Raw genomic sequence first — 22,893 nt, 5'->3', positions numbered from 1 at the left:
GCCATTGCTATTACTAGAATCAGTAGTATGGGATAGACTTAGTTTTTGGGTACTTGTCAGGTACTTATAAGCCTGGATTGGCCATTGTTGGAAACAGGATGCTGGGCTTGATGGACCCTTGGTCTGACCCAGTATGGCATGTTCTTATGTACCTTAGTCTTTTTATCCCAGCGCCTGGTGTCTTCAGCCTGCTTCAGCATCATGGTCTAAGTCTGGTTCCAGTGGTCTTTGCCTTGTTCCAGTGTTTGATGTCTTCAGCCTAGTCCTGCTTCTGGTTTCTTCAGCCTTCAGACCAGAGTCTGGTTCCACGTCTTCAGAGTCTTGTTCCTAGTCTTGATCATAGTCATCTGAGTTCCCGTTCCTTCTCTTCTGGAACCTTGGCCCCACCTGGGTCTGTTGGTTCTTGTCTTCAGTCTTCACCTTGTCTTGCTGGGACTCTGTGTCTTCAGCATCTGCCTAGCTCGTGCCTGGATGCGCTCACCTGCCAGCGGCATGGACCACGACCAACCCTGGGGCTGTGCAGGTCAAGCCATGGCACAGGGGCTCAAACTTATCTGTGGTCCAAAAGGTTTTTCGGAGTGGAGGGCTAACCCCAGGAACCACCAGAGGGCTGCTTGGCCCTGACAGTCACAGTGACTGGCTACAGTAAAGATGTCATGGATAGACATCAAAGTCTTTCTCCTGTTTGGTGTTTGATAGTTCCTCACCTCCAAAAAGGTATTTGGCTCTTGGATTTCTGCATCCCACATTCTTTTTTTTTTTTTTTTTTATTAAAGCATAGTTGCCATACTCTGTTGCAAATTTTCCTGTCTGCAAACAGGCACACTTTCCCTTCTAACCTTTCCCCAATGTAATTTGTAAAGGCATTGCAGAGGACAGGGCCTAATACTCCTTTGGTCACTTTACCTTCACCCACTGACTGTTTTCTTTTTCTGATAAGGCTTATATATGCCACCTTCCACCATGGAGGGAGACCCAAAGGGGGATGGTTTCTCCCCAAGTTATGTTGCTCAACTATCTTCTCACCCAGTTGATAATTTTTCTTCCAACTCTGGCTGGCCAGTTTTCTTACTGGAAATACAGAAATACCTTTCTTACAAGAGCCAACTCATCTACAGCTTGCAACAAAGTCCTTTGCCATGCATCAACAGCGGCACATACATCACTGTAATCTAGTGCTGTGAGATTTGGTAACTGCATCCAATGTGGATTAATATCCACATGGCTAAAAAAAAAAAAAAGTCTTTACCAGGCAATGAATTTTTACAAAGGCAGAGGTACATACATTTTTAAAGAAATCAAAACGTGGTCTAACCAGGGCACCTGCTTGCATGAAGCATCATGTGACTTACAGCCCATTAGGAATTTGCTTGAGAAGATTGAGCCTAAAGTATGAACCTCAATGTGAGTGGGTTCTTGAACCACCTGCTCCCATCCCAAGAAAGACATAACTTTTAGAAAGTTGTCACAGTGCAATAGAAGGGGTTGCTCATCTACTTGCAGGTTAAAGTCCCCCCAAAGCCACAATATTTTTCATATCCAATTGTGAGGCGTTTAATGACTCAATCATGGAAGAGTTGCTCTGTATAAGGAGCTGGGGATCCGAAGGGAAGGGGGGGGCACAGTAGATCAAATATGTTCCCCATGTCTTTGCAGGTTTAAAAAATCTCACGTTGTTGAACTGACTCCAGTTCTACTTAGGTCATGACTTTAGCTTTCATAAGTGCCGTCAGCATCCTGCCCTCACATTTGGTTGACCGTGGTGGGGAGAATGTGATGTAAGACAATGGAAACAGTTGGTTCAATAACAATGTTAGCCTCCAGTAGCCAAGTATAGAGAGAGAAATTTGTTTTGGTGCCTAAGTCATGTATGTTTTTAATCCTATATTGTAAACCGCTGCGAACTTACGAGTGTGCACTATAGAAGTGTGTTCAAATAAATAAATAAGACAGAAAGTTCAGCCTCTGGTGGATGTGGTTTCAGTATGGATTCTTAAAGGCAAAGGTCATTTGTTAGAAAACATTTTTAATGAGGAAAAAGGGTAATGTTTACTGTCTTGAGAGATGCCAGCCCTCCATCAAATTGGCAATGGAGGAATGAGCTACATACTGCCATGACCATGGAAAGCTTTGCAGCTGGTGATGTTTTAGGGCAGAAAAAGCTTTTATGAGGGTATAGGAACTTTTTTTATCTTCAACAGTTCTCACCAAAGGTGAGAAGTGATGTTCTCAATTATTTGTATTTAGATCATTATTTGACGATATAATGGTTTCATAGTTATAAAGTTTGGGATGGATGGTAGGGAAAGGAGGGGATGGGTGCTAATGTTGGGGAAATAGGGTTGAAAGGGAAGTTGAAGGGTTTAAAATATGAAAAGTTAAAACATTGTATCTTTTGATGCTTGGTAAGCATAAGGAGCAAATGGATGCCAAGTCAAAATAAATTTTGTCTGTATCTTTATTCAAGAAAAAGTTTTAAATATAAGGTGAATTTTCCAGAGCTTTAATCTTGCGATTTGTTTCTGAATTCAAACGGAAGCCAGTAAGAAAAATGTTTGCAGGAAAGATGTTGTTTTGGTTAACCCAGGACAAAATTGTTTAGAGGATGGCTGTGAGCAATATTTTGTTAGATTGTGGGATTCCTCTTCTTGGAGGTGTGCATCAAGTTAAAAGCACAGTTGGAGCTGATTGTCTTCATCCTGCGTGAAAAAAGGCAACTTAGAATGTTCTAGCACCAGATAGAAGAGGATCCTCTGTCGCTCCATTCTGGACTGCTTAGGCTGTAGGGTGTGACTGTTTTTCATCAGTGGTATGGGTCTCATGAAAAGTAGTGCCCTGTCAGGAAACTATGATTCTTTTTACTATCCAACAATATACCTCATTCTTGGGGGGCTTATTTTTGGTCAGCTGCTGTGTTTTCACATTGTATTGGATGTGTGTGTAGGAGGGAGATGGACCAACGGCAGCTGAATGAATCAAAATACCGAGAGAGCATTGTTGCTCCCAAATTCCAAACCAACAATTTCCAGTTTTGTAATTCTAGTTCCTTGAATTATAAATGCTTGATAGCACTAAAAATAAGTTCATATTCTCATAAGAGATAACAAGTAAAGAAGAAAACCTCTCTTATTTGCCGTCAGAAAATAGGAAGCTCAGGAATTAAGGAGGAAGGGAAATGGAAGAAGTTGGAATGTGTGTTATGCTATGAAGGAAGCATGAAAAAATGTTGTATTAAAAGCTTTTTTGCATTTCAGTTTGAATGTTGATACTGAGAATAAAAATATAATCTGAAATATCCTTTTTTTTTTTTTTTGTTCTCCTGTGCAGCTCAGAATGTGACCGTTGAGGAAATCATCACAGCCTACAGGCAAGCCTGCCAGAAACTGAATTGCAAACAGATCCCTAAGCTACTCAAGCAACTGCAGGTATGTCGGCTTTTATCTGCATCAGAAATCCTAGTTTGTTTTCTCTGTATTTTATGAAAATGATCTTTGCATTGAAAGTAAAAGTGCTTTGTAAAACAAATACCCAAGTCACAAACCTTACCAACCAAGGTAGGAGTTAAGTTGTGTCGTGCCTCTTTGCTCATGAGCCCTCTTACAGTAACTGAATAGTGGCTGCTTGATGGTGCTGAAGGTACCTGTTCTGGCACGCAGTTTAGGACTGTGTGTCTGCCTAGCTTTTGTTCATGTATCCAGAGGTTCTTAATTTGCGTTCCGCGTTGTTCAAGAAAAGAACTCTTTGCAGACAGCCTTGGACCTTCAGGATGGGGCTTTTGGACTTCAGAAGTGACGGTATAGTAGAATGTGAATGGCAGGTCCCTACTAATATAAAGACGTTTTGGGGATAATGTTTGCTGAAAACAATCATATGTGAGATCTGGTTGGTGACCTTAACTCCTTTGCTTCCTCACAGTGTGTTACTGTTATGCGGAGGGATACAGCTTAGCATGTGAGACGTATCCATGAAGCCTGCACAATTGTTAGGTAATTGACACAGGCTTTCTCTCACACCCCTAGATCTCCACCAGCCCTGCAACTTCACAGCTCATATGATGCCTCAGATCTGTTGTCTAACCTCTGTTGAAAAAACCCTTAAATGGTTTATGCATACATTCCTCTTTCCTTGAGCTCATTTTGCATAACACACAGATGTTCTATATGGATTTAATGACATATTGTAGCTGCTTTTATCTGTGCTGGGGTTACAGCTAGTATTATTCCCCCAACAGTACTGTTGACTAGCCCTAGGCTGTAGCTTGTGGCTTTTTTTCTGGTGCCAACAACTCCAGAAATCTTAAACAGAGACGTCCTTGAAAAACTGCTTCCTGTATCAAAACAATTGATTTTCTGTTTGATATTAGCTGAGTGTTACTTAATATTTAGAATGAGCATTGATGATTTAAGTGTGGTTATCATAGTGCTACTTATCCTTTTGTTGGTTGGTGAGTTTCCTTTGTGTGTCTTAATTTTGCCTACAGAAAAAGCTTGAAGAGATTTATATAACGAAACAGAAAATCCACAATACATTTAAATAATAAAACAATACACAAGTTAACAAAACCTCATTTATAACTTTGAATATAGATTCATATTTCAATTATACAATAAAAATTTCACAAATACCCTACTCCATATGGCATAAAACATCTTTGTATCCTGACTCTTTACATTATACTATATTATTTGCAAAATATATCCTGTACTATTCTCCCATGCCCCATATATGAGTTTTCTGCTCCTCTTGTCTCCTTGAATGCCAGAGAAAATAGCCAAGACTTTCACCCTTTTGTGGTAATGCATAGTCCCCTTCCATCTGAATTTCAGAAGGCAGATTTTTCCAAAGATGGTGGCAATAACTGTAGAATCTCACCCTCTTGTCTTCTGTAAATGGTCTCTTACTTTGTAGGAACACGCATAACATGCTCCTGTGACGACCTTAAACTATACATAATAGAACATATAAAGTAGCGATTTCTCTGCCAATAACCTGGCTTCATTTCAGCAGCAAATTTAAAAACCAACATTAGGATTTTAAATTTACATCTAAATTCAGTGCCAATGTGAGCTTTTTAATAAGGGAGTTAAATGATCCCTATAGCTAAGACCTCCCTAAAATCCTCACAGCCGTATTCTGAATCAGCTGTAAGCTCCTAATGGAAGTCAGGGGTAGTCCAACATATCCATCATTGCAATAATCCAATCTTATTATCAATTTTCAAAATACAGTAAGGACCGTAACTGATGCACCATGTATAAATAAACAAAAGAAGACTTAACAATGGCAGCTATGAATCTAACCAGATTCCCAGATTATGTACAGACTGAAGGAAGAGCAGAACGTTGCCTGCAGTTGAAAAAAAAGACAGCTCAGGCTTACCTCCTGTATAATCCCTCACAAAGGTCCCATGTAGATGTTAAATAGGTCAGGAGGACTGAGCCCTGGAGCACCACACCGATTAACTCCCAGGGTGTTGGTCGAGACTGAACAATTAACACACCTTTCTCCCCATTCTCGCTGGCTCTTTCCTTAACCTTAACCTTTGCATTTCGATATGAGCTTCATTTTATTGTATGATGGCTTAAAGCCATGCACTGTACCACAGATAGCATATTGCTGATTTCTTCTTCTTTTTGGAGGAAGAGCTTAATGTTGCCCTCTCTTTACCTAAAGATCAGCATTGAAAGAGCTTTAGAAAAATCTGCACCCTGTCTCTTGCAGCAGTAACTGCAGTACTCTCTCTGCATATGTGACTGAAGGCGAGGCAAATAGAGACTGTGGGATTGGCTTTTTCAGGCCTTTCTTTGGTCTCCTTTCCTTAAACGTATGCGCATCAATATTTTGCCCCAAATTTTCCACACACAAAATAGCAGATGTAAGTGTCTGCAGGTAGAATTGATGGGATACATTTTCAAAGCACACAAGTCCATTTTGAAAAGTGGTGTAACTTTAAAAACATAGAAACGTGATGGCAGAAAAAGATCATACGGCCTATCAAGCCTGCCCATCCATGCATCTGCTCAGCTTTACAGCACTACCACTCCCTCAGCGATCCCCTGTGGTTTTGTCCCATTCAGATACTGAGAGGCTTTTCCATGCAACTATGTGTATATTTGCAAACGTATCCACGTAAGTCCATATGCCTCGCTCTATCTAGGTAAACGTATATGCAGATAGTGCACTTTCTAGCATAACCTTAGACTCCGTTCAGACTCCTTTGAGCAGGCAGCTTCCTCTTTGGTACGCCTACCATGGATATTCATTAGCAGTCAGACGGAGAAGATGAGGCAGTCGGAACAATGTGTTGCTCAGGTGTGTTACTCCCAGGTGGGGCTGGTGCAGGATCGTATTGTGCTTCATTGGAAGGTTGAAAGCTTATGAACCATGCCAGGCTCCTGAATATTACGTCTATATTGTTCAACTGTTCAAGATACCTCTTGGAGGTTTTAAGGGTTGCATCGGAAGCCATCCCGCTTATCAGAAAGGCCTATTTTTTTTAACCATTTTTAAAAATATGAATGTTTACTTGTTGCCTAGAGCATGGGATGGCACAGCATAAAAATTTTATAAATAAATAAAATCTGGTAAACGTCTAGGGGAACAGGGAGTCTTTCAAGATGCAGATCATCTACTGACAGCCTTGACCTCACTGAGGTTTTGAAGAGGTGATCTGATGAGGAAAGGAAATCTGGGGGGAGGGTTATTTGTTATTTCTTGGTCAAGAAGTCTGCTATTGCCAGTTGTTTCAGGAGCTGTGCAGGAGTGTAGAAACTTTTCAGTCATTGTGCCAAGAACATATTACCCTTAGTGCGTTGTTTGTGGTTTGTTTTCCATATCAATGTATGTTAAAATAGAATGATTTCAAATACAGCTTAGACGAATTTAATGATGTGTGGAGAGAGTGTTATTTTTTAGATATCTAAATACTACTTAAAGCATCCGTAGTGTGAGTGGGAGCTATGACTGGCAGTATGAGAATTTTTTTGTTTTATTATGCAATTTTGATGTATTTCCTTTTGTTGCATTGATGTAATTAATATGTTAATATGTTTTACTGCTTGCACATGAAAAAGGTGTTACATAAGCCAAAATAGAAATGCCACTCAATTCAAAGAAGGAGGAAAAGGTCAGGACAAAATGTTTGACATTGTCCAGTTAATAGGTTGTGCCCCCTTCCCCCCCCCCAAAAGAAAGCATGAGAATGTGGGAGACTCCCCTTCCCCCTCTGTCACAAGAGAATAAGAAGGCAGATGCAGATTTGTCCAGAAGGTGGTCTCAGATTTGTCAATCATTGTCAATCATTTGTAGTTGGTATCCACTCTCAAAAGGCCAAGAGGTCTAGAACCCACTCTTTGGTGCCCCTGTGGAAGGATTCGTGCACCCTTCATGATATTCAGATTCAGATAACGTTCTTGACATAACAGTTTTACATGTGTTGCCAAAGTAATATACATAATAATTAAAATGGTCCTGAAAAGGGAACAACAAGTGAAGTGATCAGATAAATCATAAGCAGATTGTGAAAAATTGTAGGAGAACTTTGCAAGACTGGAAGGCTGAGCATTTAAATGGCAGTTGAAATTTAATGTGGACAAGTGCAAGGTGGTGCACATGGCGAAAAGTAACCCACACTGTAGTTATATAATGTTAGGTTCCATATTACTGCCAAGGAAAAGGACCTGGGGGTCAAAATGGATACTTTGAAATCTTCAGTTCAGTGCATGGTGTCATTCAAAAAAAGTAAACAGAATGTTAGGAATTATTTAGGAAAGGCATAGAGAATAAAACAGTGAGTGTAATAATGCCTTTATATTGCTCCATGGTAAGGCTGAACTTAAAGTATTGGGTGCAGTTCTGGTCACCACATCTCAAAAAGATATAATTGCATTGCAAAAGGTACAGAGAAGGGCGACCAAAATGATAAAGGGGATGGAACAGCTTCCCTATGAAAGGTTAAAGAGGCTAAATCCAGTCAGCATGGATTTACCCAAGAGAAGTTTTGCCTCACAAATCTGCTACATTTTTTTTTAGAATGGATTAGTAAATGTGGATAAAGGTGGCTGGCAGATGCAATGTGTGTATTTATTTATTTAATTTTATTAAAGGTTCTTATATAGTCTGCTGCTTTCATCAGTGTTTGGTGTGGATTACAGTTTTAACATGGATTTTCAGAAGCTGTTTGACAAACTCCCTCATGAGAGGCTAAGAAAACTAACAAGTCATGGGATAGGAGGTGTTGTTCTTTTGTGGATTGCAGACTGGTTAAAAGAAAGGAAATGGAGAGTAGGATTAAATAGTTTTCTCAGTGGAAAAAGTGGACTGCCTCAGAGATCTGTACTTGGACCAGTGTTTTTTTAATATATTTATAAATGATCTGGAAAGGGGTGCGATGAGTGAGGTGATCAAATTTGCAGACGACTCAAAATTATTCAGAGCAGTTAAATTTCAAGCGGATTGAGATAAATTACAGGAGGACCTTATGAGACTGGAAGTTTGGGCATCCAAATGGCAGATAAAATTTTATGTGGACAAGAGCAAGGTGATGCACACATAGGGAAAAATAACCCTTGCTGTAGTTAAACAATGTTAGGTTCCATATTAGGAGCTACCACCCAGGCAAAAGATCTAGGTATCATAGTGTATATAATACATTGACATTGTCTGCTCAGTGTGCCACGGTGGTTTAAAAAGCAAACAGAATCGGGCCGATACAGAAAAACCTGTTGGAGAGCCGGCGAGAGCCTGCTCTCCTGGCACGTGCCCAGGCCACTCTCCTGGGAGTGCGATTCAGAAAGAAAAATATGCAAATGTGGGCCCGCGGTAGAAGGAGGCTCTAGAGACACTAGTGTGTCCCTAGCGCCTCCTTTTTGACAGAAGCGGCGGCTGTCGGGTTTGACAGCTGACACTCAATTTTACTGGCAATGGTTCTCGAACCCGCTGACAGCCATGGGCTTGGAAATCGGACGCCGGCAAAATTGAGCGTCCGTCTTCCAAGCCGCGGGCAGATTTTAAATTTTTTATTTAAAATTTTTCTTTTATTTTTGGGGCCTCCGACTTAATATCACTATGATATTAAGTTGGAGGGTGTACAGAAAAGCAGTTTTTTCTGCTTTTAATTAACTCTTGCCTTTGGCAGGCATTAATTTCTGAAAGTAAATGGTAAATCTGTTATTTACTCTTTCAGAGAATACAAGGACTAGGAGGCACTCCATGAATTAGCAAGTAACACATTTAAAACAAATTGGAGAAAATTCTTTTTCAGTCAATGCACAGTTAAGCTTTGGAATTCATTACTAGAGGATGTGATTAAGGCCGTCAGTGTAGTTGTGTTTAAAAAAGATTTGGATAAGCTCCTGGGGAGAAATTTATAAACTTCTATTAATCATGTTGACTTAGGAAATAGCCACTATTTATTACTGGCAGCAGTAGCATGGGATCTGTTTAATGTTTGGGTACTTGCCAGGTACTTGGAACCTGGATTGGCTACTGTTGGAAACAGAATGCGGGCTTGATGGACCCTCGGTCTGACCCAGTAAGGCAAGTTCTTATTTTTTTAGGTTGGGTCTGTTCGGCTTGGAGAAGAGATGGCTGAGGGGGAATATGATAGAGGTCTGTAAAATCATAAGCGAAATAGAACGGTAAATGTAAATTGGTTACTTTTTCAAAAAATACAAAGACTAGGGGACACTTCATGAAGTTAGTAAGTAGCACATTCAAAAGAAATCTGAGAAAATTCTTTTTTACTTAATGTGCTATTAAGCGATGGAATTCATTACCAAGGGATATAGTTAAAGCAGTTAGCATAGCTGGGTTAAAAAAAGGTTTATTGACTTCTCGTCCAGGAATTTGTCCAAACTGTTATTTACTAAGTAGACTTAAGAAATAGCCACTATTTATCACTACACAATAGTAGCATGGGACCTGTTTACTATTTGGGATCTTGCCAGGTACTTGTGACCTGGATTGACCACTGTTAGAAATAGGAGACTGGACTTAATGGACCCTTTGTCTGACCCAGTATGGCAAGTTCTTATGTTCTTAAAATTGCAGGGGCAATTCCACAGAAGTGTAAAGGTAGGGCAGCTTCTCTGAGAGAAGCAGGAGGAAATTGGGATGCCTCTCAGGTGCCTCATTGTTGATATTGGCACCTGCTGGAAACCATTTTACCCGATGCTGCAGAGGTTAGCAGAGTAGCAGACACCCATTTGTAATAACTCTCAGGAAATAGGGATAGATGTGACTTACCCCCTGAGGCATTATGAATGGGCAGTCGTGAGGCAGCTGGCAGATATCCTGAAGCTGCTCACAGAGGGCATGAATTCCAGAAGAGCACCTTCGGGGTTGTGATCCCAATAGCAAATTGTCTTATGGAAAAGTTGGAAGGCTTCCTTCAGGACATGAGAATGAAAGCAGAGGTGTTGCAGTTTGTGGACTGCTTGCAGCATCAGGTGCATGAGACTGATAAATCTGATGGAAAACAATGTATACAAGCTTGCTACGCTACTGATCCCTAGATGAAAGATGTTGCCCTGGGGTCTGAGTATCTCACAGATGAAACAGATGCTGGAATGGATGATCTGGCAGGAGGAGGGTCAGAGGAATGGGTAGGAGGAAATGGTGACTACCTCAGAAAGCAATGAAAGCAGGAGCAACACCCAGACAATTAGCACTTCCTCCCCCACCACAATATGTCATAGCCACATTGCCCGCAAATAAATATCTGGCACAGGCAAGAGTGAAAGCAGCTGGCTGGCAGAAAGAGTCTCGGCCCACATAGGCAAAGAAAAACTCAGCACAAAGGTCTGTGACACACTACCTGACAGAGCACATTGTGGTCCCGGTCATCGATATGCTTGCCTATTGGGTACACAAGTTCATTATCTGGCCAGACCTAAACAAAGTGGCACAGCGCTGTCTTTCTTGCCCACCAACCAGTGTTCCCAGTGAACGAGTCTTTTCAATGACAGGAGACCTTTCATTTCATTTAGTAAAATGTTATATTCCGCACATTACTTTTATTTCGTGCTACTCATTGCGTAAGGTTGGTACAATAGTTAATGGAAAAGTTGGTATTTTTAAAGTGTAATCTTCTTTTGCTTGGGTTTCCAGATTTTCTATGTGAGTGGCAAGCTGACTGAAAACAACTTGAAGGTCTTGCTGGCACTCTGTCAGTACCTGCCATGACCCAGATATCTCACCCCAGGGCTCTGACTATTACTTCTCTGCCTGCCTGCCTGCTGCCATACCTCTAATACCACCATAGGGGACTTGCTGCCTGATGCCTCCCTGCCGTACCTATAATTCCACTCTGTATTGACAGAGAATTAAACAGAGTGAACCCCCCCCACCCCCGAATATATCCATATCAAATATTCCACTCTCGATCTTGATGATCACATAGAAAAATGCAAAATATCTCGTTGCTATATGACTTTCATAAATTATAAGATGCCTACTGCACACTATGAAGTGTGACTGATGTATTGACTCAGGTGTCTTGTTTTTTTAATCATAGATCCTGTTTACATTTTTTGAAATGCAAATAAAATCTTAAACATCTTCATTAGAAGTGCCTTTTAAGAGTCAAGTCAGTTTTATAAAAGTGTTTCTCTACCCATTTTTCATTTGAACTAATGTGTGCTACTGGAATCATAATTCTTTATGTGTAGTAAAGTCGGGGGACGTGAGGTTGCAATGCTGGATTTTGGGTTCATTTGCCGATTGCTGGAAATGTGTTCAGCTCTTTTTACAGCCACCATAGGCAATGGAAGCACGGGTGCAGTAGCACCCCCTGCTTTGAAATACTAGGTCGCCAGCTATTGTACGTGGCCCTGGACTCAGAAAAGGTTTTCTGCACCTTCACTCACTATAAAATTGATCACAGTCCCCTGCTTTATTAGCTCCTGCAGTCTCTTCTGTGCTTTGGCAGAATTGGTGCGACCACTCTCTCACGCTCAGTCAGGTCTACTGTTTCGTGCCAATAGAAAGAGGGCACTGCGCAAGCACAAGACGACAGCCACTCTAGCAGCTATTCATGTGGTTATTCTGAAAATAAAAAGACAAGGGGTGGGAACCAATGGGTGCACTGATTATAAAGAATCTGACCTAATTTCTGCTTTTTGGGCCCTGCCCAATGGGGGGCGCTATCTTACCGAGCCAGCTGTATACTGTGCTGCATCACTGCACCCCTCCCTCCCTCCGCTAATCTACCGAAATCTCAGGGTGAGCAGAATTCAACAGGCAAGCAGATATATCTCATGCATATTCATTGTTCATATCCTGAAAACCAGGCCTGTTTGTGCCCTTGAGGACAGGAGTTAGCTTTCCCTGCCTTCGACAGTTACTGCTGTCACTTTTGCCCATTTTCTTCCATAATTTATTAACTTAATCTGAAATGGGATGTATTGGAAGACTTACTTCTCTTGTAGGGACTGCCCTGAGTATTGGTCCACTCAGCATTTTGGAGATTCAGTATTTAGTGTAATAGTTACTTTGAGCTCTTCAATATGTTGGTGGTGTTTCTGACAAGTCTTCTCTTTGTAATTCCTCAGACAAAAGGCAACCAAACTGAGGAGGAATCATCTGTCCAGGAGTAGTGAGCAAAAGGGTTTAAACATGTGGACAACACATTTGACACACAGCCCTCCTCCTTGGAGGGGGGGGGATCCTTTTCCTTGGGTGTTTAATGTTATGTTAGCATTAGTGTAGTTTGCATTTTTTGTTTTAATTATAAATGTGTTGTACCACATCTCATTGAGAATATGCATTAGGAAAGGACAGGTTAATGTTTAACATAGAAAGCAAAACTGACACAGAATTTCATTAACAAAACAAATGTGAGCAAGATACAGTGTAAACATAAACTAGAACAGGAACTAGCTAGTGATCCTCTGCTAGGTGATCTGTATGTCAGAATGCGGATACCACCTGGCTCTCTGTTTTCACTCTTCCAATCTAATGTTATCAGCTATTTCAGTGATTAGGTCCTTGGGACACCTCCCCAGACTCCTGGTCATCTTCAACTTTGCTGCAGAATCTAACTAAGCCTGTAGTTAGTCTGTTGAATCTACCAACCTTACAGGCCAATACAGTAAAGTGCAGCCACGGTTACCCTGCTTCTAACCTGCCTTCTACTCACAATTTGGCCACGTTAGTCCAACCCGCGATTCACTGTCCCCTTTAACCCATTCTTACCGCCTCTTTAAATCAACGAGTAACCCCTTCCGCCCACGGCATGTATATGAGATGTAAACGATCGGATTAGCTATTCCCCCCCCCCCCCCCATTCAGTAACGCGCGCCCCGACTATTGCCTTTTTAACCTGCAGTTTAACCGCGCGTTTAACCTGCTGATTTACCGCCTACACCTACCCCTGCGTTAGAGGCAGGGGTAAGGGTAGGCGGCAAACTTTCCCCCAGCCCTCGCTCACCTGCCCTGGCTGCGTCCTTGGGTGCCGGTCTCCGGGGCAGCCCAGTCCTCTCTACCCTCCTCCTGAAGCAAGGAAAAGCAAAAAAAGCGAAATTTGGGCGCTCAAGCAGCCGGCGGCGATCCCCTCGCGACCCGACATGCAAAGTTAAACTTACTTTTCCCGCAGCCCTCCCCCGGAGACGGACCGCGGCCCCCTGCCTCCCGGAGGGCTGCCCCCTGCTTCCCGGAGGCAGCCGGCGGCGAAAGCGGTCCCCGCCGCCGGCGAAGACGGATGCCTGCATGGGCCCTCTCCCACGATCGCTCCCGGGCGGCTTCCTTACCAAAGCACGGCCTCTCCTCCGCAGCTTCTCCGCCCTTCCGCCCTTCCACCATGACATCCATTCGGGCCCCCAAGCCAGCAAAGCGCACTTTTAAGGCAAAGCATACTTTTATTATGGAAAGAATAGAGAAAATTTTAAATAAACTAATAGAATTTGACAACTAAACCTGCCTTGCACTATCAGAATTTTCCAGAATGTGAACAAATTGCAGATTACTTTGAAGAGATGATAATTAAATTGTTGCCTCAGGAACTCACAGATATGATGTGTTGGAGACATGTGTCTAGACTGATGGAAGGGAAGGTAAAAAAAATGGGTTATGTTTAGGGAGCTAACTATAAAAGAAATTAAAATGTTAACAGGGATCCTGAAATCAATTGGCTCACAGCTCAATCCGTTTCCCTTTTATATTATTAAAGGTATGAAAGATCTAGCTGTGAATCATATTCAGTGGATAGTAAATAAGTCTTTACGTGGAGGATCTTTGCCATCAGTTCTGAAAATGGTCATTGTAAGACCTGTCCAAAATAATCGAGCATTGCCTTCACACAGTTAGCTAATCTATGCCCTATATCTAAAATTAGCGCATTGCGTGTCTTATCATCGCAACTTAATGATTGTTTGGATGAGCACCATAGTCTTTATGATCATCAATATGATTTCCATAAAGTGTATAACAGAGCGAAAAAGAGGTATTGTGACATTTTGTGCTTTATTCACCATTCCTTTCCTAATAAATCCTAACATTGTTTGCTTTTTTGACTGCTGCCACACACTGAGTCAAGGATTTCAAAGTATTGTCCATGATGACGCCCAGATTTTTTTCCTGGGTGATAACTCCTTGTATGGAACCTAACCTTGTATAACTAGAGTGTGGGTTACTTTTCCCCATGTGTATCTCTTTGTACTTGTCTGTCCTCAATGTTGCCCAGTTTCCAAGTCTCGCAAGGTTCTTCTACAATTTCTTGCAATCCACTTGTGATTTTAAAATTCTGAATAATTTTGTGTCATCTGCAAATCTGATCACCTCTCTCATCGTCCCTTTTCCAGATCATTTATAAATATACTAGTGAAAAGTGCCTGGTGTTGCTCAGGTAGTTTTGTCCATAACAGATATACATTTTAAAATTGAACAAAAGTAAAAACAGTATATATTTTTATTTATTTAAGTAATTATCCAAAGGTATATAGAAAGCTAGAGAACCTCTCTATAAAGAACTTTGACAGTATATTAGACCTCTCCTGTTGTTGGCTGCCACAGGATGGAGTCCTGTGGCTGCTGAAGAGGCCTGCAGGATGGCCACTGCGGATCCCATCCTGAGGCCGGCAAACAAGGAGAAGGCTGCCACAGACCCCATCCCGTGTTGGATGAAGAAAGTATCTAGCGGCAGCCAAAGAAAAGATGCTATGTGTGTGTATGTTTGAGTGGGAGCCTGTGTCTGTGTTTGTGGGGGAGCCTATATACAGTATGTGTGTTTGTGTATGAGGACACACAAAACATTTGGCCAGCCCAACTAGGGGAAGCCAGCTTGTACCTGAGCAGTTTTCGCCCTGCCTGAATGTGACGTAGAGAAACACTGTCTATATGGCAAGGCTTATCTTTATTGCTAGGCTTTGTTGCCTGGTTTAAAAAAAACATATAGGGAGAAAGACCAAGATGGTCAATTGCCTCATTACAGATTTTAGGAGCTTCTTATAGGGTTTTCAGACAGTGGCAATGAATAGCTAAACACAGCTGTCATGTAACTTGCAAAAGCAAAAAACATTCTTGCAGATATTACTGACCACAAGTTAGAAGAGGGTTTGAGTTGTGCAAAGGTTGCTTGACCACAGGCTAAATGTTATAGAGAACCAAAATCCATTTTTGTGGGCCAATATACAAGGAAACTTTTCCACAGTTTTACACTTCCTATCTTCTATATTCAGAAATAATATCTTGCTTGATATCTTACATAAATAGAATATATTACATGCATATAGAAAAACATCACCTGCAGATGCCACTCATCCTCTTTGATGTTTCATTATCCATAGCTGCCACCTGCTTAGATGTTGTAGCATCTTGGCTTTATCTGCTGCATCTTTAACACGGCCTATTAATTAACCAAATGCATTTCCTGACAGCATAAACTCGGTCTCCTTTGTCATGATATATCTTTTTCCTTAGGCAAAAGTAAAGCAATCTTGACTTATTTTATTATGACCTACTTTTCTGTTTAACACTTAACCATCTTACTGAATATTGTGCAGAATTATTAGTAAATAAATCATAATTCAGCTAAACCAGATTAAGGGTCAACTAACTATTCAAAGTCCTCGATAGTCCCCTCCTTTTATGCATTGGAAGCTTCGCAATTCCAAAACCTAAGTGCCATTGGACAGTCTAGGGTGCCCATGTAGTCCCTCAACAGTTGCAGAGTCTCTTGGGTCGAGATCATCTTCCTTGTGTACTAAAACAACATCCCTAGGATCTGCAACAGTGGAAGGAGAAGAATGCTCAAGTATTGAGAGTTCAGACTCATGAGATATCGTAATTCCATCATAAGAGAAATTCATAAGGCACTCTGATTGCTCCCTTGGAGGAACAATCTCAGTGGTAGCACCCTTCCCATTCCATAGGGTCCACATAAATAGATTCTTCAGTGAGTGGATTACTGGTTTTAATTGGCTTGTTCATCTTCTTGGTAAATGTCTTTACTGCCCCTAAGGATATACGGTATGTGCCTTGATCATAGGGAGGATGCCCTTCTACTACCACAGAGGTTTGAGCCACAGGAGCTGACATAGGAAAGATACTTTGTACGTAAGCACAGGAGAAAAAGGGAAAACAATTAATATGACAGTCATTGCAAATACCAAAATACACTGTTTCCAACAGCACTCAGCCAAAAGGTCCCAGTCCCTGGTACTAATGGGGTTAAGGGCCTATTTGCCCCAATCTTTAATGTTACTGGCCAGGTCTTGAATTTCACCAGAGATATCAACAAAAGCACAGCAGGGTTTGTTGATAAAAGTACACATGCCTTCTTTATCTGCTAAGAGAAGATCAAGAGATAAGCAGTAGTCTATCACCACACCTGACATGGAGGCTAGTTCCTTTTGAAAGGGATCTTTAGGCTGGAAACCTTTGGTAAGACAACTAGTGAGAGTGTCTATGATAGCTGAAACAGTCTTTATTTTTTTTCCAGTTCATATTCCATTGCTGGAGAGGATGACTCTCATAAGGGCATGAAATTCAAGGGGTCTGTCAGATATAGGGTCACGTTGCAGTCTCTTTGTTCAGTGAAGATGACGGTCCATATTTTGATTTTTATGGATAGTAACCTGGGAGAGGACATACTCCAAAGTGACAGGCTCAGAAACCCCAGGAACTATTGTCTTTGATGTCCACTTGTTTCCAAAGAAGTAGAGCCCACAGTTACTCACATGCTAGCATCCCAGGGCAAGGGAGTGAGGGGAACATAGGATGCTAATAATCATAAATGGAAACAAGGGCACTAAGCGTTGCTGATGGGATTCTCAGAAACATTGAGAACAGGTCGACAGCTTCCAGTAGGTGGGAGAGAATTCAGTAGGGTTAGGTAACCTCGGGATTGTGAGTAGTAAATGTTAATGGAAGTAGATACAGAAGCAAACAAAGCTTGGGGATGCCAATAAGAGTTCTAGAACTGGTACCGAGCCGGTAGGGAGTAGTAATTTATATGTGGTGATGACCAGGATACTAGTGCAGTAGGGCCAGCTGTCCATGGCGCAGGTTGAGCAGTCAGGCGTTGGAGACACCACTCTGTAGAGAGAGCTGAAGGGTGGACCAGCATACGGGACTCATCTTTCGCATCATGGGAAAACCTCGTGAGCTGAAGTTGGCTGCTTCAAGAAAGAGGAAAGAAGATGCAGCAATGATGTTTCTCTGTTTCAGGGCTAGAGGAGTTTGCATGCAAATCCAGCAGTTGATGAGTCCAAATGACATCTGAATAGTTGTCGTAAGATTAATGTAGGTAATGGTTTTGAGTCTGCTGCTTTCCTTTGGGACTGCCAAAATGGCAATAGCCAGAGCCAGAATTTGAGGGCACATTTCAGAGACTTCTTTGTCAGGGTATATCACCTGTCTACTGCCACACTCTGAAGAGTCTGTCTCAGCAGAATTCAGGTAGGCATCAGGAAGACTTACTAAGATGGTGTGATGTGAGAGCCTCTGGTAATGCCAAAGTCTTTGTGAGGTGGTGAGCGTAACCCCAGTGATCTAACCCCTGAAGTTGTTGTTCAGAGTCACTTATGATGGATTGTTTCACCAAGGTTGTCAAATGTACAAAATTCCTAAGGGTGGAGCTATTGGGCAGAGGAGAGGTGTGGTGAAGCTGGAAAGATGTATGCAAGTTGCTGGTGGTTTTCAAAGGTACCTGAGAGATAAAGAGTGAAAGTATTTTGTTTCGGGCAAAGTCAAGTTATATTTTTTCTTTAAACATTTCAGGCCCTGGCAAGGGGGCCATTGATCAGTTCGATTCATGGAGAGTTCAAAAGGGCCATTTACAATTTAACAGGGTTCAATCAGTTTTGGGTTTTTTTTTTTTTTTGTTAACATTTTATTAGGCAAGCCAAAAAACAGATACAACAAATAAAAAATTATATTAAAATGTTGCCTATACCATACAAAATATCCTTTTAATTTTAAAGAACCTTCGTTTCCCCCCCCACCCACCCCCAACTGTTGCAACAAGGTATTCATGTAAAATTAAATATTCAATAGTAGGACATGACATGGCCTAAGCAATACTGAGTCGGTAAACAAAAATAACTATAATAATATAGATTGACAGCAGTTAAGGCTACAGGACAACCTAAAGTCAGCCCCTGGTCAGTTTTTATAAACCTAAGGCCTATCTGAGTATTTAGAAAATACTGCATTTCTGATCATACTTATTTTCCTGATGAGCCCAGATATATAGACAGCAATACATTTTTCAGAAAGCGAAATGTGAGGGGCAGTGTATAAACCTGGTCTACTGCACCACTGTGGCACCTTGGTTTAGAATGTCCCAAAATCCTATGAGTAGGTTTAAAATTAATATAGCAATATAAAAATAACAGACATGGACACTAGTACCAAAATATAGCAATAGAAAATACACTATTACCCCTCCCCCCCCCTATTTTCTCCAGTCAATCCTGAAAAGCAGATGAGGAATAAACAGGAGGAAAGCAAAGATACGAACTGTCCAGCACGGCTAGCAGAGAAAGAATTTGAGGTTGGCAAGGAGAGGAGGTGATGATGGTCATATGAAGAGATGTGGGGGAACGATCCCAAGGGAAGGTTGCAGCCAGGTAGCTGAGGTAGTGCTGGAAAAGAAGAGCGCAGAAACAGGGATAAGGTGTTGGCAGTAACAGGCAGAGTCCAGGACGAACAGCGAGAGTATCTGGGGAACAAGCTATGGAGGTAAAAACAAAGATGAGATGAGGAGGGAATACCAAGAAGAAAACACAAGAACAATCTGTCAAAGAAAAAAAATAAAGAAAGGACGACTAGGCAATGAGCGGAACAACCAAAGGTGAGCAGCACCAAATTCAGAATATCAGAATGCAAAAACAGAGGAGACTCCCATAAGGGCGTGCAGGACCCCTATAATCAGAAGTTCCAAAGAAAAAAAGTGCAAAAGGACAAACAAATATAAAAGTCAAGCAATAATACAAGTGTGCACAAAGGAACAGGAGACCAGACTATAAAGCAACAGAAACGGAGAGGAAAACCCAGTAAACACAGCACAAAAAAAAAAAAACCACAGAAAGGGAGTGTGGAGGCCGAAAGAAAAGGTAGAACAGAAGGGAGGGCAAACAGCAAATTACAAAAGAGGCATAAACCCCCCCCCCCCCCCCCAAGGGACCGCATAAGGCTCCATGTAAGGGTGAATAAAAGGATCCTCCACTTGGAAGTATCACAGGCATTCACAAGTTGTCTAGCATCTAAGAAATAAGCAAGCATATCTGGGATAAAGTAACCATCAAGTGAAAATGGGAAAGCAGGGAGTGCTTTTTACACAGGAAAGGTGAAAGGAGTCCAAATACGAAATTTAAGAACAGTCTGAGTGTAATGAGCCCACATGCCAGGGAAAGGGAACAGTCACAAAAGAGCCGCTCCCCAGCCAGAACCAGCAGCTAACAGGCCGATACAGTACAGTGCGCTCCAGTGGAGCACACTGTTAGCCCAAGTTTGGACGCGTGTTTTCGATGCGCTAACTTTACCCCTTATTGAGTAAGGGGTAATAGTGCGTCGAAAACGTGCGTCCAACCCCCCCGAAACTAGTAGCGCCCGCAACATGCAAATGCATGTTGATGGCCCTATTAGTTATTCCCACGCGATACAGAAAGTAAAATGTGTGGCCAAGCTGCACATTTTACTTTCAGAAATTAATGCCTGCCCGCGCCGGGAAAGTGTACAGAAAAGCATAAAAAACTGCTTTTCTGTACACTCTCCGACTTAATATGATAGCGATATTAAGTTGGAGGCCCCAAAAGTAAAAAAAAAAAAAAAATTTAAATCGGCCCGCAGGTTGAAGACGGACGCTCAATTATGCCGGCGTCCGTTTTCTGAACCCGTGGCTGTCAGCTGGTTTGAGAACCGACGCCGGCAAAATTGAGCGTCGGCTGTCAAACCCGCTGACAGCTGCCGCTCCTTTTACCGCGGGCCCTAATTTGCATAGGCCACCCTCCTGAATCGCGCGCCCAGGAGAGTGGCCTGTGCGCGCGCCGGGAGAGTGGGTGCTCACCAGCTCTCCTGCGCGTTTTTCTGTATCGGCCTATAAGAGTGCTAGGGAACAATTCCAGCTAATAACTTCTATCCCGCTTTCAATCTGCCAAACAGTAAAAAGGGTGCACCACTATTAATTCTGCTCCAAACGTAGTAATGATGGCAGAAAAGGATCCACTCTGCCCAGCAGGCTTCTTATGGTAGTAACTGCTGCTCTATGTATGTTACCCTCTTGTTTCTATTAAGGGAAGTAACTGTCACTCTGTACAGTTATCCCCAAACCTTATGATAATCCATAAAAAATTACTGCTAGCAACATTTTTACTGGACCATGAGCTGGAATATTAGACTGCTCTTATCAAACCAGAACTCTTGATTGTAAGCAAAGCCCACTGCCCAATCCAGTTGGACTAAATCCCAATTACGAGGTCCAACCTCGAAGTCTATTCCTCTGGCAAGGAGTCCATCCCCAAGACTATATGAAACCTTTTTGCAGATGATTAGGGAAAGATAGGAGCCACAACTGACCGAAGCAATCCCAACAGTAAACACCAAATAAGAAGACCAGGACCCCAAGGAGTAGGAAGAAAACAACCAGACAGTGTAGGAAATCAAATGCAGAGCAGATATCAGGATAGAAGGGCAATGCACCACAAAACCACTAGATGGATCTCCAAGACAGATAATCAGAAGTCATAGCATAAAACAGAAGAAAAAAAACTTAACCATCAAAAAGCCACAGTGGGGGAAAAATAGGGCAGCAGAACCATAAATAAGCCAGAATATAACAAGCAGAATGGAAAACAGTCCCTAGGCAGAAGAGTGAAGGCAAGGACATTCCATGTAAATGGACCAATTTAGAAAATCAGCCACACTCGACCGCCTTCAAATTGAATAAAATTTTGTGTGGAAGTTTGCTAGGGCCTCAAACAAACCAAACTATGCAGAATTTTTCGGCTGGATCTGTATTGGTTCAAGAGCTAGAGGCTGCTGAATGAAGGTCACTCTTGGAGTACTGTGCGCCACGCAACACAAAATGGCCACTTTGTCCGGGCACTGCAGCCAAACAACCTCTGTTAGGGGCCTGACATTTTGTGGATTATTACAGCCTCTTGTGCTAAGTTCCTATGCAAAGCTTGGAACTTAACTTGAGCTTGCCTCCCTTTTTATGGGCCAGCAAACTATGTGAAAAGTTTTACAAAAGACATTTACAGCCTAATTTGACTCCTTATTGCTCCTGAAGTATACTTCGATTCAGGCCATAACTGGATCAGTAGTCATGGCCCATGACGTACATGTAGGATTTGCACTAGGAGGCTTTGCAGCCAATTGGATGCAAAGATATAATTACATAAAGATATGATGTCATCTTTTTATGCAAATGTTTGCCATCGTTTTTGTGCAAATATCTCTACTGTGTCATTTTTAATGTTTTTATTTCTAACGTTATTTGAAAGAGCACTTTTTTTGCTATAAAAGTCACCCTCTTTCATCTTGGACCCAGCCTTGCTTTAGTCAGAATTACAGTCCCAAAGACAAGCATCATGTGCATGTGTGAATGCACTATGTTAAAAAGAGCCATCTTTGGCACCCAGCTGTGAAACATGCAAATGAGTTAGAGATGTGAAATTTTACAGTACAGCTCAGTTTACTGTACTTACCACACTTTTAGTTTTTGACACACATTTGTTTAGATGTATTTTCATAAATTAGTCATCAAAGTCGGTGCAAACCTTTCTATGCTGATTAGTTACCTTGCATTGGTCAGTGATGACTGAGTCACTGCCAGTTCAGTAAAATTGTCAACCCCATGCCAAGGGGTTTGCAAGCTTTTATTTAAGCACAAAACAAGAAAAGGCAAGACACTACATATGAGAATTGCTTAAACTGCAGATTTCACAAAAATTCCTTTAGTGATTTTTCCTGCCTTGTACATGTTTTTGAATGTCCCATCAATGCGTGACAAAGTGGCTTGTGAATAAATGTATTGCCTGCCTGATGAAGTTGTTATGGATGCATCAAGGGCAGCAATAATGTGCTCTTCTGGAACCCTTCAGGTGTTTCTACGGGGCGGCCAGTAAAATGACCTGGGAGGACCTTGGGGGTGCAAGAAATAGACCAAGAGATCATGTTCCTCAGTTGAGACTTTGTATATATGGCCAATCCACCAAGATTTATCATAGATGCAAGCTAAATACTGACCAGGTTGGAAGCTGGATACTTGAAAAGCATGAAAATATTCACATTCATGTTCTGGAAGGCTTGCAATGAATGAGGTGATGTCATTTGAAATTTTGCTAATGCAAATTTTAGTTGCATCAATGAGCTTGAATTGATGATTTTCCCTTGTGCCAGCAACTGTATGACCTTTGCTAAACCTCTCAACCTGAACAAATCTGATTGCTT

The 22,893-nt window shown here is 41.8% G+C and overlaps 1 protein-coding gene across 2 annotated transcripts in view; it reads left to right on the top strand.

Moving 5' to 3' along the window:
- The window catches only part of PPP1R37 (protein phosphatase 1 regulatory subunit 37), a 181,536-nt gene that overhangs the window by 37,341 nt on the left and 121,302 nt on the right, over positions 1–22,893 (top strand). For both annotated transcript variants that reach the window (XM_029571627.1, XM_029571626.1), the window contains exon 2: positions 3,328–3,425. In XM_029571627.1, coding sequence (XP_029427487.1) covers positions 3,328–3,425 — 98 coding nt within the window. The remainder of the gene's footprint in view (positions 1–3,327; positions 3,426–22,893) is intronic.

This window comes from Rhinatrema bivittatum, chromosome 11 (assembly GCF_901001135.1).
Source record: "Rhinatrema bivittatum chromosome 11, aRhiBiv1.1, whole genome shotgun sequence".
NCBI lineage: Eukaryota > Metazoa > Chordata > Amphibia > Gymnophiona > Rhinatrematidae > Rhinatrema > Rhinatrema bivittatum.
This window is presented reverse-complemented; position numbering and strand designations above follow the sequence as displayed.